Raw genomic sequence first — 19,164 nt, 5'->3', positions numbered from 1 at the left:
CGTCCACTTTGAAGGTTTATGTGGCGGCCATAGGTGCTTACCACATTCCTTTGGGTGGAATGTCTGTGGGGAAGGACCCTCTGGTATCTCGTTTCCTTCGTGGCACCTGGAGGCTGAGGCCTGCAGTTCGCTCTAGGGTGCCACCATGGGATTTGTCCATTGCGCTGCAAGGCCTTTCCCTGGCCCCCTTTGAGCCTATTGAGGAGGTTCCAGAGAAGTTCTTAACTTTGAAAGCTCTGTTCCTCCTAGCCATTTCCTCTCTTAAGAGGATAGGGGATCTCCAAGCACTGTCGGTTGCCCCGTCATGCTTGGAGTTTGCTCCGGGCATGGTGAAAGCTTTTCTGCATCCAAGACCGGGCTATATCCCCAAGGTCCCCACTAATGTGGCCAGACCTATTATACTGCAGGCCTTCTGTCCTCCTCCCTTTCAGAATGCGGACCAGGAGACTAATAATTTGCTTTGCCCAGTCCGGGCATTAGATGCTTATGTCCACAGAGCTGCCCTGTGGCATAAAAGTGATCAATTATTTGTGTGCTTTGGGTCCCCTAACAAGGGATCTCCAGTGTCTAAGCAAAGGATGAGCAAGTGGGTGGTTGAGGCCATCTCACTTGCTTATGAAGCAGCCGGACAGCCTTCTCCTATGGCTGTCCGGTCCCATTCTACTAGGAGTATGGCGGCCTCTAAGGCCCTTCTTTCAGGAGTTTCACTTCAGGACGTTTGTGATGCGGCCGGCTGGTCCTCACCGCACACTTTCGTCAGATTTTACTCTCTGGACCTGGACTCTACACCAGGGTCTCATGTTCTGTCTTCCTAGTGCTGCTCTTCATGATTTCACACAGGACAGACATTTGTAGCTATGGTGGCGTTGGTATAGACGTTCCCCTAGCGTCAAACTCGACGCAACGCGAGTTCCCTTGAAAGGGAACGCCTCGGTTACGACTGTAACCTCGGTTCCCAGAAGAGGGAACGAGCGTTGCGTCACCTTGCCATATCTCCTTCATGCCTGTCAGCGGCTACTTCAGACTTTTACGAAGCTGTTGTTCTCTGGTTTTCAAGCAGGCTTTATAGTTTCCTGGTACGTGACGTCACCCGCATCTGACGTTCCGCCACGCCATTGGGCTGATTTTACATTTGCTTCAAGACATCATCACGCGAAGCGTTCCCCTAGCGTCAAACTCGACGCAACGCTCGTTCCCTCTTCAGGGAACCGAGGTTACAGTCGTAACCGAGGCGTTTTCTAGGTCTGGCCCTAAATTACTTCAAAAAAGGTCTGCTGTGAACTTCACAACCTCAGTATTTGATAGCCTTTACTACAGTATGAAAATTAAATATAATGATCATTTTAAGACTGGTGTTTACAAATTGGGAAACAAAATCTGAAACAGAACTATCATTTTACATTTTGTATATTTTGATTCAGTCTGTGATCTTTTTATTCATTGATGAAAAACTGATAACTGATTTGATGATGTTCAGGACTGAGAATGCTGACTCACAGCTCTATATAAAATAAAACAGACAGTCAGATGTTGCGTCTGAAAACACATACTGTAAGTAGGTACTACATTTGGTTTAAAACTTACTTCACGACCGTTAAAAGCAAGTATGTTCTATATAGCATGAATATAGGTAGTATGAATGAAATTCTGATTTACTACATCGGCCATGTTGTCATTGTCACGTGACCTGTCAGTTGCGTAGCTTGTCTTCCAAACATAAATCCTCTCCCGTGGCCTCATGGGATAGTAAAATGTCCAATGAATGCACACTTCAGAATCTCGGCGGAAGAAGTAGGCCACCGGGGTACTTTTTTTTTTAATACTATGTTTTTGGACATACTACTCTGTTGGCGTACTGTTTTTCGCATATATATAGTAGGGAAGTAGGCCATCCGATTTCATACGCAGCAAAAATATTTGCATGCGCGCATGTTTACTGATACTTCATGTCATCACTTTTCACAAGTTTGAAGCAGTGAGGGCCAATTTAATCTTAATCTGAGGGTCATGTAAAATTATTCTCACACCACATTTGCACCACAGAGACCAATTGAAGAGCCCTGGTCTAAGAAAAATATGTAAGGTACACTATACAGTAATGTCTACCAGTCATGGCAAAATAAACAGGCAGGGTTATCAGGACCCCAGCATAAAGTGGAGGATAACCCTGCTCATTGCCAAGTTTAAAAAGATGCATTTTCGAATTAATACTGTCCTCCATAAGTCATTTTCGTTGTAGCATTTGAAGTCACAAGATAATGATATTAAAAGAGAGAGAGAGAGAGAGAGAGAGAGAGAGAGAGAGAGCACATAGTGACATGAAGTATCGGTATGTTGCCAAGGACGACGATGAAAAAATCCAGTTTAGTAGTCATTAAATACAAATATTTGGTTAAACTTTATCACAAGGTCACATTGTTACAGTGTAATTACACAATTAAGTACTGAGTAATATTAATTAACTACATGTACTTAATAATAGGGTTATGGTTTGGTTCAGAGTTAGTAACTTGTAATTATGCATATATTTGTTGTATTTTCGTATTTTCCATTCACCACTTTAGAAGTTAACACAGATATGACGACTTATAATAATAATAATACATTTTATTTATAATGCGCCTTTCACATACTCAAAGCGCTACAGCATACATAACAAAATAATCAAACAATCAAACAAACATTGCAGTAAAAAATCAGTATCATAAATACACAATTTATAAATTAAAAGCTTGACTAAAAAGATGTGTCTTAAGAAGTCTCTTAAAACAATCCACAGAATCAGCGTCCCTGATAGACGCAGGTAATGTATTCCATAACTTTGGCGCATTATAGGAAAAGGCCCTTCCCCCCATAGTTTTTAATTTACAACGAGGCTGACACAGAGAGAGAGAGCCAGCAGAGCGGAGAGAGCGAGCAGGAATGGACGGAGTAACCAAATCACAGATGTAATCTGGAGCCAGCCCATGTACTGCTTTATAAGTTAAAATCAGAACTTTAAAATCAATACGTGACTGAACTGGAAGCCAATGCAGTTGCTGGAGCACAGGTGTAATGTGATGGCGAGATGATGTGTGAGTCAAAACACGTGCGGCAGAGTTCTGTATATATTGCAACCTCTTAATAGAGTTTGCTGGTAAACCCGCAAAGAGAGAGTTACAATAATCAAGCCTTGACGTGATGAAGGCATGGATAAGCCTCTCTGCATCAGGCCTAGAGAGAAACGGTCTAATGCGCGCAATGTTTCTCAGATGGAAAAAAGCAACCTTCGTTATGTTTTTAAAATGAGAATTAAAAGTTAGCTGGGCATCAAAAATAATGCCCAAGTTACGAACCTGACCAGAAGGGGACAATTTGGTGTTGTCTACTGAAATACTAAAATCCTTACTTTTACTGACATTCAAAGGAGTGCCAATTAACAAGACTTCAGTTTTGGAGCAATTTAGTTTCAGAAAGTTGAGTTTCATCCACCCTTTAATTTCCATTAAGCAGTCAGACAGTTTTGAAGAGGAAGAATTAAGATCAGGCTGAGAGCTGATATAAATCTGGGTGTCGTCAGCATAGCAGTGATAGCTCAGGCCATATTTCTGAATGATCTGCCCAAGAGGCAACATATAAACACTAAATAAAATAGGACCCAAGACTGACCCCTGAGGGACACCCTGACACAGAGAAACAGTCTCAGATCTGTTTGAACCCAGGTAGACAAATTGTGAACGACCTGAGAGGTAAGATTCAAACCAGTTTAACACCGTTCCAGACAGACCGGTCCACTTATGCAATCTGTCCAATAATATACTATGACATATGGTATCGAATGCAGCAGTAAGGTCTAACATGACCAAAATGCCACATGCCCCAGAGTCAGCTATAATAAGGAGGTCATTCAGAACCCTGACCAGAGCCGTCTCTGTACTGTGTCCAGATCTGAACCCCGATTGAAATCTTTCTAATAGGCTATTCGTACGGAGATGAGTATGGAGTTGGCCAACAACCACACGCTCAAGCACTTTTGCCAGGAAAGGTAGATTGGAAATGGGTCGATAATTTGACATGTCAGTGATATCGCTACCAGCTTTTTTAAGAACTGGCGTAACTGCAGCCATTTTTAGAGCAGAAGAGACATTTCCTGTAATGAGTGAGGCATTTACAATGGTAGTGATGTGGGGTAAAATGACAGGCAGACAATTTTTTTAAAACAGTCGTAGGGAGTAGATCAAGTATGCAAGTAGTAGAGTTCATAGACAAGACAAGTTTCGAAATAAAATCAGAGTCAACAGCACTGAAACTTGAAAAAAACAAGACCAGAGAGATCAGGAGGATGCAATTCCACAACCTCAGAAGCAACCTCACAAGCAATAACGTTATGGATATTCTCAATTTTAGTTGCAAAATAATTGAGAAATGCATTACACTGCTCAATGGTGGAACAGTTAAAGTCACTCGGAGGTTTGATTAAATTATTGACTGTTCTAAACAGAACACGGGGATTAGAAATGTTGCTACTAATAATAGTAGAATAATATGCCCCTTTTGCAGCTTTGAGAGCATTTTGATACTCAATCTGATGCTGTTTAAACATTAATCTATGAACTGTTAGACCAGATTTTTTGTATTTCCGCTCCAACTGCCTGCCTAATGCCTTCAATTTGCGCAACTCCGATGTGTACCAGGGTGATGATCTCTTAAAAGACACAACATGTTTTTTCAGAGGAGCAAACTCATCCAGAATGGATGTAAGTGCAGCATTATACTGATCAGTAGAGGCTGCAACTGGTAAAAAAAGACTTCTGAGAACGCTGGAAATGTGAAAAATAAGGGTCAATTGACCAAACAGAATTTATTATTCCAGAAAGTATTACATATGGACATGGTAATAAATAATAAATGAAATTACACTGAAAATGTATTTGTATTTACATTTAATTAATGTGTTTGGTTTCTGTGCTTCGGTTACATTATTCACAGTCTTTAAACAGAGTTTTTCCCAATCCTGTTGTACGACTTGTTCTAAAGATGTTAAATTCTCATTGCCCAACTATTCTTGTTTTAGATGGACGACATTGATGCCATGTTCAGCGACATGCTGCAGGAGATGGATCTCCTAACGCAAGTAAGTTTCCTATGGATACGTCTCATATCCTCCAGACAGACAAACTAGCTAATCAGTGCCATGTGTGCTTTTATGTATTTTACTTGTAAGCAGAAGTAAAATAATAATTATAATAAGAATGATAATGATAAATATGGAAATAGCTTCATAAATAGTAACATTTCTAAATTTTCATTTTATGTTTATGGTCACTTCAACAGAAGACAAAAGTTATCTCCCATTCAAACAATTGCAATGGTCATTTTTATTCAGTTCCAGTAATAAGATGTGATGACTTTGAAATTTACATATTTTCTCTTTATGCAGTATAACTGATGGCCTACATGTGAGCCAGCAGCTGCAAATAATTTGAACCCAAAATAGGGAACAAAAGCAGGAAGCACACATACAGTATTAACACTGGGGTTGGACAATGAAACTGAAACACCAATACACCATCAGTTTGTCTTGGGAATGACAGATACAAGTCCTGCTCAGTGGCTAGATGGATTTTGAGCCATTCCTCTTGCAGAACAGTGGCCGGGTCATTATTATGATGCTGGTGGAAGAAACGTTTTTTTTTTTTGCTCCTCCAAAATACCCTAAAGTGGCTCAAAAATATGTAGATCTGGTAACTGTGCAGGCCATGGGAGATGTTCAACTTCACTTTCATGTTTATCAAACCATTCTGTCACAAGTCTTCATGTGTGTATTGGTGCATTATCATGCTGATACACGGCACACATTCCGGGTACAATGTTTGAACCATTAGGTGCACATGGTCCTCCAGAATGTTTCGGTCGTCCCTGGCATTACGCGCCCATCAAGCACAGTAGGGAAATCCATGATTATCGCAGCCCAAACCATCACTGATCCACTGCCGTGCTTCACTCTGGGCAGAAACAGTCTGGGTGTAAACCCTCTTTGGGGCTTCTCCCCACCATAACTCCCACGGATGTGGGAAAGACAGTGAAGGTGGACTCATCAGAGCAGTCATGTTTCACATTGTCCACAGCCCAAGATGTGCACTGTTGGCACAAATGAAACTGACATTTGGCATTGGCACAAGTGACCAAAGGTTTGGCTATAGCAGCCCGACCATAATATTGACTCTGTGGGCCTTGAAACTAACAGTTTCAGGTGCGCATTTAATTCTGCAGTGAGTTGGGCAGCTGTGGTTTAATGTTTTTTTAATACAACCCAGGTTAGTACCTGGACATCCCTTTCAGACAGCTTCCTCTTGCGTCGACAGTTACTCCTGTTGGATGTAGTTCGTCCTACGTGGTGGTATGCCGACATTACTCTGGATACTATTGCTCTCGATACACCAAAGACTTGCTGTCCTGGTCACAGATGAGCCAGAGAGATGCACACCGACAATTTGTCCTCTTATGAAATCTGATATGTATCCCATTATGTTGTGTGGATTGCAATATTTTATGGACAGCTGTGCTATTGCTCTGCTAATTCAACCTTCACACTCTGCTTTTACTGATGAAATGTAAAGTCTGTAAAGATTAGCAACCAGGCCACGCATATCTAGTGTGAAACATATCTGTATGTCACATTTACATGCTAATATGATGACAGTTGCTTTGCTGTTATTTCTGTTATTTCAAAAATAGCTTCCATATTTGTTATCTATCATTTGTCTTGTTCCTCATTTGTCTTTTCACAGAGTTTGGGAGCAGAAGCGGAGTCTGCACCTTTGCCTAAACCTCCCTCCATTCCTGCCCCCGAGGAAATTAACTTTTCCATTGGTTTTACAGATTTGAATGGTGAACAATATTTCAACCTAATATTTTTCACCAGTGTCTGCTTTCTTTTACCATGTTATTTCACCTTAAAGTTTCAATTCGTCAACTGTGCTTTGTGAAATTTGTGAGAAAATTAGCGATTAATTAACCATAAAATTGCTTAAAACTATGGCTGATGGCAGCTCAAAGGTGCACAGATAGGGCTGTTTGAAGTGGAGAATGTTTATCTATGTTATGTCTGCAATCAAATCTTGAATAACCCACTTATTGACCTCATCAAGCTCAAAAGTTCAACTCTGTTAGGCAAAACAAAAAACACAAAAATATTAACTGTAAATACACTGTAAAAAGTGGCAGCCTGCAATTTTTACCTGCTATTAAAAAACGATGTATATTTATATTTCTACATTATTTAACCCATACATTTGTTTTGTTGGTATAAATTAATGTATATAGGTTTGTTCAGTGATGTTAAATAATATTTTTTGACTTGAATAAATCCAGTTAATTTAGATTAAATTAAATTAGGCAGTAAATATGTAATTATTATTGTGATGCATCAACCTTGGATTGGGGGTACTAGTTTAGGATCACTGATAGGATGTTATGTTTTGGGGTGGACCTTCATGCTTACTTCCCCCCCCTAAAAAAAAACGTACATTCTCGTACAAATCACATCGTACAAATTCATACGAAATTGCCATCTCGCAATTACTGTACTGTAGTTACTGTAGATAGGATTGTAATTTCTTCTTTTCTTTGGGTGCTCTGTATGCTGTCAACAACATGATGCTTTTGTTTCACATTGTTACCCTATATGTTTCTCTAAAGCATCCCTGCATGAGATGGAAGACAATGACTTAGATGCCTTGATGGCTGACCTGGTGGCAGATATCAGTGCCACGGAGGAAAAGTTTGCCACAGACAGAGATACGTCAAAGGGGTCAGCTCCATTTGCCCCAATACCCATACAGCCTCAGAGTAACTTTGGCCTTCCAGTGTCAACTGACACCTCAAAACCTGCAACTTCCTCCAACTCTATTGCAGCTCCGCCTCCACCACCCGCCTCTAAACCATCAAAAGTAAGTAGCATTATGAATGGTCCGCACACCCACAGGCCTCATGTGGTTAACACATCTTTAGCTGAAGGTTACAGAGTTTATTTTAAAACCAGGCCAAACAACAGATGTGCACAGATATAATGGAATTTAAGTGCAGTCAACGCTGTAAAACTGCATTAACTTTATGAAGTATGAACCCTGTCTACAATTTCCATCTCTACTCTGCATGTAAAAAAAGCCCAACCATAAAATGTAATTACCCTCATGATTGCAACGTTAGCTCAGCCGGATATTCACTGAATGTTATTTTATGTCTAGCCCAGTGCTTGACGGAATGTACAATAGGAGATGGCTTTCTAATGTAGATCAGCTCTGTTTCACAACCTTAAGTGAGATGCCAACCTAGCAAGCACATTAAAGCATTACAGACATACTCCCGATGCAAAGGCTGTTTAACAAGTTGGGCAGAATAATTATATTGTCTTCTCAGCTAGAATTGTGCACATCCTAGAATGCCTTGCAACATGCTATTACGAGGAGCGTTCTAAATTAGTAATTTATGATGTTCCATTTCAGTTAAGATACACAATGCTCTCTTACTTCTGTCATCTTTTGATTTAATCTGTAGAATCAGAGTAAGCCTTGCATTTCCCATATGTAGATTCTTTTTACGCCACATTGACTCCATGAAACCTTAACCTTAAGATCAGAATCAGATCATTCCAAAAATCATTGATATGTATTGTTATGTCTGTTAGGTAATTATCATTTTGTATCCCCCCAGGAAGAACAAGAGGAACAGATCAAAGCAGATAAAATCAAGCTTGCTTTGGAGAAGTTAAAGGAGGCCAAAGTGAAAAAGGTAAGCGATGCAGTCGTTTTAATAAAAAAAATAATAATCTTGAATACACTTCAGTGGTTTTAAGAATATTATTCAGTGCATTTCTAAAACAGCTGGAGACAAGAATGTGAGTCATTTAACTGCAAAAATATAGGTGGGTGCTTTTCATGGCATCGTTCAATGCTGTGCGGTAGGAATGTCTGACTGTGTTAGGTGGTCTGGGTGAGCAGACATCTACCACATTGATCTATTTCTAAAACAGATCAATGTCAATGACATCATGGCATTCTAAAACATGCCAGGAACCTGCTGCACGCTTGTTCAGACATTTGTTCATGCACAACCTTATGTAAGCCCAAAGAGGCCTTACATAGAACATCCCTTAAAGGATTAGTTCACTCACCCCCACATCATCCAAGATGTTCATGTCTTTCTTTCTTCAGTCGACAAGAAATTAAGGTTTTTGAGGATTCCAGGATTTTTCTCTATATAGACTTCAATGGGGTACAATGGTTTGAAGGTCCAAATTGCAGTTTCAATGCCGCTTCAAAGGGCTCAACACGATCCCAGCCGAGGAATAAGGGTCTGATCTAGCGAAACAATCGGTCATTTTCCCCCCCAAAAAAAACATTTATGTACTTTTTAACCACAAATGCTCGTCTTACACTAGCTCTCCGATGCGCCACGCATTACGTAATCACGTTGAAAGGTCACGCGTGACATAGGTGGAAATACCGACCTACAAGGCGAACGTGCAAAGACTAAGTAAAACGCAATTTTAAAAAATAAATAAATAAATAAATAAAAGGTAAAACAACGATGTCGGACAATTTTGAAGTTGGAGGAGAAAATGTACCTACCCTACCTTTTTTAACCGGAACACACGTGACCTTTCAACGTGATTACGTAATGCGTGGCACATCACAGAGCTAGTGCAAGACGAGCATTTGTGGTTAAAAGGGTTTTTTTTGGGGGGGGTTTTTATGACCTTATCGTTTCGCTAGATAAGACCCTTATTCCTCGGCTGGGATCATGTAGAATCGTGAAGCTGCATTGAAACTGCAATTTGGACCTTCAAACCCATGTACCCCACTTCAACAATGTCTCAAACTGCATTCAGATTTGCTAAAGTCTACTATCACGAGAACTCACACATTTCTAATCAAGATTGTTCCAAGTTCAATGTTGTAATAATAGAGACTAGATTCGGGCTCAACTCTTTTCAGGTCTCTGTTTTGACCAGGCTTGGTTCCAATAATTGGAATAGAATAAAACAAATTTTGTTTAAAAAAGTATACTATTAATATATTAGGCTGCTTTACATTGCTTTAATGCATTACTATTTTAACGTCCTATTTCTGCCCCATGCAGAGTGAATCAAGCATTTATATGTAGATGTCACTTCCGAAACTGTGCGGCACACAACTGGCTATCGGTCCTCTTAGCTGCCTGAAAAACAATAGTTTTATTCAATGGATTACATAGGCTGTAGACTCGAAAGTGAGCCAAGACTGTTCTCTTACAATCACTAAAACGCTGTCTCTTTATCAGTTCATCCCGATCTCACAAAGTTCCTTTATAATCAATGAAGCAGCCAACAACGCACAATAAATCTCTTACTTACATTGTGTTTACATTTTGTTTGTTGATGAGAAGTTTAGCGAGCCTGCATACCTAAGCATTGAATACAAAAGTTTTCAGTGAGTTCTAACTCAACCCTCTTCAAGGGCCAGTTGTGTAAACTTAGATGATAAGTGAAGACTGTTTCTTAAGAACTAGTCTGACCTACTAGCAATTAGTTAGGGCAAATCAGTCTTACTTTTGAGATTCAAATTAGACCAATCTACCTTTTTATGTAACTGACTTAAAAAAAAGTTATGAACAGTCTTGAAGAAAAAAAATAGATGCCTAACTTGTAAGACTAGTCTAAGCAGTTTATGCAACTGGCCAGTCTCTTGACTTGAAATCAACCTACTTCAGGTTTCGGTCTTGACTCGGACTCGACCCTCTTCTGGTCTCTGTCTTGACTGAGACTCGACCCTCTTCTGGTCTCTGTCTTGACTGAGACTCAACCCTCTTCTGGTCTCTGTCTTGACTGAGACTCGACCCTCTTCTGGTCTCTGTCTTGACTGAGACTCAACCCTCTTCTGGTCTCTGTCTTGACTGAGACTCGACCCTCTTCTGGTCTCTGTATTGACCCGGACTTGACTAACTTCAGATCTCTGTCCTGACTCGGACTTGACATTCTTCTGGTCTCTTAATTGACTTTTCACTTCTCTATTATTTTTCACTTCTTGGTCTTGACTCAGATTCAACCCACTTTTGGTCTCTGTCTTGACTTGGACTCGACCCTCTTCAGGTCTTGGTCTTGATTTGAACTTAACCATCTTGATCTCTGTCTTGACTCGGAATTTGCCCTCTTCAGGTCTTGTTCTTCACTCTGACTCAACCCCCTTCAAGTCTAGATCTTACTTTGGACTGACTTTCTTCAGGTCTCTGTCTTCACTTTTGCTCGACCTTCTTAATGTCTCTGACTCAATCTACTCTCCACCTTGACTCGAAAGAGCTGATCTCAGTTACATAACTGTCCAAATTGTTGTTAGAAACTTGTTGTTAGAAGTGTATTTGGACATAATTGTCCCATTTGTTGTTAGAATCGTAGTATATGTCAATGACTGCAAAATATGTGTCTATTTTTATGTCTTATAAGGAATATTAAGATAAACATCTGTATCTCATAAAGCCTAAATTACCTCTTCGGCAATAAAAGAACAAGCTTTGCACAATAATTATTTCCACTTGAATAATTAATTTTTTACAATAAGCTGTCAATAGATTGTAAAAAATTATAATAATAGTGTGTCATGGGTCAGCTTGCTCTAAAAAGTCTGGTTGTAGGCTACATGACCCACACTGACTTAATGTCACAGCTGAGTGATAAAGTTGGTTACTTAAAGTGCTCAAAGTGCACTGACTCACACCAATATGTTGTAATAATGGTTACAACAAGAACGGATTTAAAGTTGCAACTATAACTGCAACAATGTGAGACTTTAGAATGAGCATAACTGATTGCTGATATTCAAGGATATCCTTCTGCAGTTCACATGCCATTATCAGAGTGTATCTGTCTATAAGACCATTCATATCTCTGTCTTCCAAACATCTGTGCATAGACCCTGTTGAAAACACAAGCATGGCTTGTCACCAGCATGTGATTATGCTGGTGTTCCCACCAGGCTTCAACTAGTTTGTTTAGCCAGAAGTTCCACTTTGGTCCACTTTGCAGAATATTCTGGACAAGAACTGCTCACTTAAACTGGATGAAACCATCTGACCATTATACAATATAAAGCATCAAAACCAAATGTGGTTATCCTGCTAATTGAGTTTAACCTTGTGATTTATCATTTGTTGTGATAGCTGGTCGTGAAAGTGGAGATTGTGGATGGCAGCTCAAAGACTCTGATGGTGGATGAGAGACAAACAGTCAGAGAAGTGATGGACCAACTGTTTGAGAAGACACACTGTGACTGCAATGTGGACTGGTGTGTGTGCGAGACCAACCCTGACTTACAGACTGGTGAGTATTATCCATGTACACACACACACACACACACACACACACACACACACACACACACACACACCTACATGTCCATTCAGTCGTCATCAGCTTTAAAGGACTGGATTTTGCGAAGATGATGAAGTGTGTTTTCATTGGCGTGCTGACAGGCAGGCTCCGGTGAGCTCACAGTACAAAGCTGACGTACCACCATACACATTCACTCTCACACACCAAACGACAGGTGGGTTTAATTTACTGTCCCAGACACTGTCACTCAACCTCCCTATCATGAGGAAATACAGTCTTAATGATCGAAATCCCCCTTTACTCTTTCTCCATCTGCTGTGTGGCTTCATCTAGAGCCATTATGTTTGCTGTCTGGTTGCCAAATTTGAGATGAATAGAGTTAAAGAGACTGGATTTTTCTGGCTACTCCATTTGTTTCTCTTATGAAAAATAAGTGCACTTAACTGTATTGAATAGTGTACTCCAAACCATATAAAATATATTTTTGAAAAACTGTACTTATATACACAGTACAGATAATATACTATTATTGAAATACAAGGTCACTTCAGTGTACTTAAAGAGTGTACACTTTCATGACTATGTTTATTAATACACTTAACAGGTGCACTTTGTAATAATTTCAAATTAAAAGTCTTTTTAAATCAGTATGTTTTAATGATCTTTTGTCATGCTTTACGCTTATTTTGGATGTACTGACTAACACACTAAAACACATGTAAAGTACTTGATTATAATTTTAACTGTAGAGTCGTATTTGATATTACATTTAAATATAATACAGGCATACAAGTTTCAATAGAAATGACATTCGCACACTTTAGTCCTATATAAGCACTTAAGTCCTTAACACTCTTAACTTTAGCTAATTGCATTTAAAATTGTTTTAAACTAAAACACATTTTCATTTAATTGTAAATAACATGCAATGGCATAAAATATTACATTTAGTTTGCACTTAAAGGGTTAGTTCACCCAAAAATGAAAATTCTGTCATAATTTTCTCACCCTCAAGTTGTTCCAAACCTGCATGATTTTCTTTCTTCTGCTGAACACAAAAGAAATATATTTTGAATAATATGGGTAATCAAAAATCTATAGGAGTCAATGGGACCCATCAACTATGTATTTACACATTCTTCAAAATAGTAAAAACTTCAATTAATTAAAAACATAATGATTTAAATGTACTTTAAATTAAATCTTTCATTTTGACTTTATTATAACGTGCACTTTTTAAAAGTTAAGAAAGAGTCATGAAAGTGTAAACCTTTTTATTATTTTATCAGTATTATAATTTTTACAAGTACAGTTTTTTTTAAATATACTTTTAAGATTTGAAGTACGCTACAAGTGCACATTCAATGCAATTAAGAACATATGGGCGGGTGGTGAAAAAAAAAAAAAAAAAACTAAATCAGCTGACCACTAATCTTAATATTGTGGGCGGTGCGTCTCCTCTTTAAACACTTTATAAAGTGGCCTAGGCAAAAGAGTGTGAGGCAACTATACAAACATTTCCAAAACAGAGTCAACGTTTAACTATGTTAAATATCTTTGGAAATTTGTTACACCCAAGTTAATTTTAGAGTAGTATCATCCTCGCATGATGATGTTTCCACTGTGAGTGACTTATAATCATGAGAAAAGTACTGATGTGAGAACATCTGAACAGCTCTGACACACACAGTATCCACCTTATTTTTAATGTAAGAGTGAGCACTGACACTTTTGTAAATTGAATGTGTCTGGCTTCTGGTGTCATTGTTACGTCTGTTTAGACAGCAACATATAGTGTCAGCCCAGATCCGGGCCACATCTGGTACATGTGGATTCCACTATTTTCTGGACACTATTTTGCTGTCTGGGTTCTGAGTTTAAGTTTGGTTTTAAATCATGATCTTGTTTAATTTGTTCCCTGTTCAGTAGCTCATCAGTTACCATGTGTTCTACCTGTGTCTAGTTAATTATCTCTTTTAGTCCCTAGTGTTTCTCTGTGTATTTATAGCCCTGTGTTTGTTTCAGTCTTTCTCAGATCTCGTCTGTTATAAGCAGTTGTTCTGTTCATTGCGTTTTTGATCCTGATATCCTGATGAAGTGTAATTTTGAGCTTGATTTGATTAAAGAACTGCTTGCGAATAAATTCCGCCTTTAATTTGCATCTTTGAGTCAACCTTATGCTGACAGTCATCCACTTGCAGTTATTATTTGGCTGTATAAGACTAAGTCTACATTAATCCGGATACATTTGAAAACGGCGTTTTCGTGTCAAAAACGTTTTCCATCCAAACTAGCATTTTCAAGCGTTTTCCAAAAGTTTAAGTTACGCTAATTTCACCTTCATGCATTTCACTGATGCATCCAGGTCACACTCAATCACCATTATATTTGTGTTCTACAATGCAATTGCTCTTATGTTTTGCTTTTGCTGCTGTTGTAAGGAAAGTAGGCATAACCCCCTAGTAGATCTAGGCAGGTGGTGCTGGGGAAGGAGGAGGTCTAAGAAAATTCCCATGGCATTCTGCACTTAGCTGAGCCAAGTCGGGATGGAAATAAATTGGTCACATAGATAAATTTGGGAGAACCACTCAGCTGCTCAGAAGAGTTTAATGATTGTTTCATAAACTATGTATGTAATTGTGCAATTAAATGTAAACATTGTTTTCCATCTTGTAGTTGGTAAGCTGTTAGGTAAACCCAAGATTGTTGGTACAATTCCTTGAGAACACACAAACATATACCTATATTGTATTTTAGAATAGCTTTGATATGTCTGTCAAATCCATCTTTACACAAAGTGTTCATAACTTCAAAGGGGTAATATTGATTATCAATATTTATTTATGAAAATAGGAAAATGTGGTATGGACAAAAAACAATGACATTTGAAATAAGTTTGACCTTTCCACAGAACGAGGGTTTGAGGACCATGAGAACCTAGTCGAGCCTCTTTCTACATGGACCAGGGACACTGAAAACAAAGTGTTTTTTCTTGAGAAAAAAGACAAATATGAAGTGTTCAGAAACCCTCAGGCAAGTATTTGGACGGCTATTTGTGCTTCCAATGCAATTTGAATTACAGCTTATGAAAATATCAAAGTAAAATACAAAAACGCTTTAAATACCGCTTTTCCCTTACAGTATTGTTTCCGAGAAGTGACATTTCCAGTGCAAAAACTGCTCTGACTTCTCTATTTCTAGTTCAATAAAAATGGAACAGAAATTAGAAAAACAGTTAAACTCAGCATATTGACAGCTTTCTGTAATTGTAGAAGTCTAGAAGACATCTTTGGTGTAGAGACTGTCTTCATGACCAACAGGATTACTTAAAGGTGCCATGTGTATTGTCTGGCAAAAAAATCAAGTCATACTCCACATTCCATACCAGATGGGAGCAGTATACCTCCATAAAGTGAATTGGTCTACTCTAGAGTAACAGACGAGAAACGGCATAGTCTCTATGCTCAGCCCCTACCTTCACAACAACCCTAGAGCCATAGCCGAAGCCTAATAGAGGACGTTTTGCCTCCAGAGGAACGTTGGGTGATGTCAAGTGATTTTGAAACATGACATCTTCAAGCTACTCCCCTTCACCTTTACCAGTGAATATGTTCATATTCGTTTTGTTCATATTACATTTTGAGTTGTATATACACATTGTTTGAATTAAATTAATTTGACAGACAGCATTCTGTCAACATCAGACAGCGCACGTGAACCGATCATCTCTAGTATAGTAAAAAAAAAAACACGAACACTGTTGAAAGATACAGTAGGCTACAAATGACCTGTTGGCGCCACAAATTGTTCTCTGTCCTTAGCGACCGAGTCATTGAATGTGAAACAGCCGGCTGCTGTCGTCAGCGAGCAGCAATATTCAGACAACGAGGGCGCGCGCGCCGCGTTGATACCTCCGTTTCAGTTTCTCGAACCTGCGCAGTGCGGCGGTCAGAACACGGAGACCATTCTGCCCCTAGCTATGCGTGTGAAAGCATGGGAAGCGATCCCGGGCGTGTCAGAATGGGTGCTGAACGTTGTAAAACAGGGCTATGCCAGCCCGATCTCACGGGAAAACGTACAAATTCTACAAAGTGGCTTATTCGTACGAATTCATACGACCTGACTCGTACGAATTAGTACGATTTTTGCAAAATCGTACATATTTTACGAATTGGCCAATTCGTATGAATTCATACGAATGACCTACCCCTGACCCCGCCCCTAAACCTACCCATCACGTGGGTTTAGACAAATCGTACAAATTCGTACGAGTGAGGTCGTACGAATTAGTACGAATTAGCCAACTTTTTATCATTCGTACGAATTCGTACGAATTGGTCGTGAGATAGCGTTGGCTATGCGCTGCAGTTCGCTCGCCGTCCCCCGCGCTTTCGAGCCCGGACTGTGACGAGCGGTCCTTTTCTTATCTGATTTGATTTGTGCTTCAGAGCGCGTTTTTTTCCCTGCAGCGGGTGGTGGTGGTAGGGGTCTCTTGCCAAGGGCTTCAGCCATCCTTCCGCTCTCTTCCCTGAATTGAAATGAAGTAGTGGGCTGTACTTTCCACACGATTGACATCACGTTCAAGTACGCCCACAAGCCGTGCGAGTTATTCGTGTATTGCAGGTTGGCTGGTGGTTATGTTGCCCGCATACCGCCTCCCATGGCCGAAACTGGTATTACGACACCTGTCGGGCCGTGGCTAGTAATGCTAATGCTAATTAAGGTGGATATCTCTGCAGCACTATAACTTGACATTTTTTTAATGACATCATTGCCCTTATTTCTTCTCATTCTTTTGATGCGTGTAGCTCATTTTTTTGGATATTTTTACCTCAATTTTTACACATGGCACCTTTAAACATGATATTTTGTTGAATGCTGATTAAAATGAAGCTCATTTCAATTTCTTTTACAGTTATTTTATATGTGGAAAAAGGATAAGAAATCTCTAATGGACATGAAAGAAAAAGACAAAGAACAACTTCTGGAGGTGCGTTTCTGTTTAACTTTTGATATAATTGAGAGATTTAAGGTCAGCTTACCAATGTAGAAATTTATGAAAAGAATTTAATGGAGTCAGATTTAACGTCTTAATTGAAGCCATTTAATGAAATAATGCAGGTCTAAACAAGTCTGACCCAAACATGACAATGTTATCATCATATACTCACCCTTATGTCGTTCCAATGTGTGTCCTGCGGTAAATAGAAAATCGACATGGAATGACATGAGTGTAAGCGAATGATGAAAGTCTTAATGTCTGGTTCTGTATTTCTGGGTATAGGAGAATTTTTGTGGAGCCTCCATCATTGTGCCTGACCTTGAGGGCATTCTGTATATGAAGGAGGATGGCAAGAAATCCTGGAAACAGCGCTACTTCCTACTTCGGGCCTCTGGATTGTATTACTCACCCAAAGGCAAGACAAAGGTCAGCTCAGGCAACCCAGACAGTAAAACATACAGTGCATTTTGAGTTCAGGCAAATCCTTGCTTATTAAGCTCAATGTACATCAGTTTGCTTTTTGATTGAATACTTCATCACAACAGATCTAAATAATAACTGGCTTTGGGGAAATGGCAAGAAATTACATTTGTGTGCGTTATGGGGTTCTCCCTCCATCAGGCATCACGGGACCTTGTGTGCTTGGTGCAGTTTGACAATGTGAACGTCTACTACTGCAAAGAATACAGAAACAAATACAAAGCACCAACAGACCACTGCTTCATTCTCAAGGTACAGTTTTCTTATTACTGTAACCCACTCTCACTTTAACATTTATACAGAGTTTGGATCAGAAACATACAGTGGGACAAGGACAAAGGTGAATAAAGTAAGACATGAAAACAGCCCACCCTTGTGAAAATATATTGCACTTAATTGTACTGAATGTGCTCTTGTAGTGTACTTTACATCTTAAAAGTATATATATTTTTTAAACTGTACTTGCTGGTAAAATAATATGAATGAAATAAAAGCCCATTTAAGTGTACTCTTAAATGTTTCTTAACACACTTAAGTACACTTTTAAAAAAGTGAACTTTCCAATAATGTAAAATTAAAAGTTTTAGTATAAAGACCTTTTAGATCATGTTTAATAAGAGGTACACTTATTTTGATGTGTTGACTAACTTATAAAGCACATTTTAAGTTATATTTATATAATTATTAAATATAATATAGTTATAATTTTAACAGTAGTGTGTTATTCGGTATTAAATTTAAAGTTATTAAATTTACACATATTTTAAATGTACACATATACACATATTTTAAATGTACTAAATTGTGAATTCATCATTACAAATGTATAATTACAGATATATTTAAATACATGAAATACAACATACAAGTTTAAATAAAAATAACATTAATATATTTGAGTTTACCTTTAACGCTAAACATCAGCTAATTGCATTTAATACAAATTTAAACCATAATACATTTAATTTAACTGCAATCAACATGCAATTAAATATCTGAAATATTACATTCAGGTTTACACTTAAATATTTTTTTTTCAAAGTACATTATGTTTGTAATAAGTGTACTTCTTTTTATTATAAAATTTTTATGAATATTATTAAAACCCAAACACGGTTTTCATGGACATGGAGTACAAACAGTACAAACAGACAGGAGAACTATGGGAAGTTGTACTTGTTTTCCTGTTGTTTTTCCAGAGTCTCAGCTGAGATGTTGAGTTGCTTATTCTGTTCTCATTCTGTAAATAATGCACAAAAATACAAATTTGATTCTGGACATAAAGTGAATTCTCATCATTCCCGCAACAAAATGCTGCTCTATGAGGCTAGTCATG

At 38.6% G+C, this 19,164-nt stretch overlaps 1 protein-coding gene across 1 annotated transcript in view; it reads left to right on the top strand.

The window, feature by feature from the left end:
- apbb1ip (amyloid beta (A4) precursor protein-binding, family B, member 1 interacting protein) overlaps window positions 1–19,164 on the top strand; it is a 34,400-nt gene that overhangs the window by 10,551 nt on the left and 4,685 nt on the right. Inside the window, exons 2-10 of the mRNA XM_082184979.1 lie at window positions 5,054–5,113; window positions 6,771–6,870; window positions 7,681–7,931; window positions 8,695–8,772; window positions 12,175–12,334; window positions 15,258–15,379; window positions 17,262–17,336; window positions 17,631–17,774; window positions 17,970–18,080. Coding sequence (XP_082041105.1) covers window positions 5,054–5,113; window positions 6,771–6,870; window positions 7,681–7,931; window positions 8,695–8,772; window positions 12,175–12,334; window positions 15,258–15,379; window positions 17,262–17,336; window positions 17,631–17,774; window positions 17,970–18,080 — 1,101 coding nt within the window. The remainder of the gene's footprint in view (window positions 1–5,053; window positions 5,114–6,770; window positions 6,871–7,680; window positions 7,932–8,694; window positions 8,773–12,174; window positions 12,335–15,257; window positions 15,380–17,261; window positions 17,337–17,630; window positions 17,775–17,969; window positions 18,081–19,164) is intronic.

Source organism: Leuciscus leuciscus, assembly GCF_965113295.1.
Source record: "Leuciscus leuciscus genome assembly, chromosome: 11".
NCBI lineage: Eukaryota > Metazoa > Chordata > Actinopteri > Cypriniformes > Leuciscidae > Leuciscus > Leuciscus leuciscus.
The sequence above is the reverse complement of the archived record's forward strand: the minus strand, read 5'-3'. Positions and strand labels throughout refer to the sequence as shown.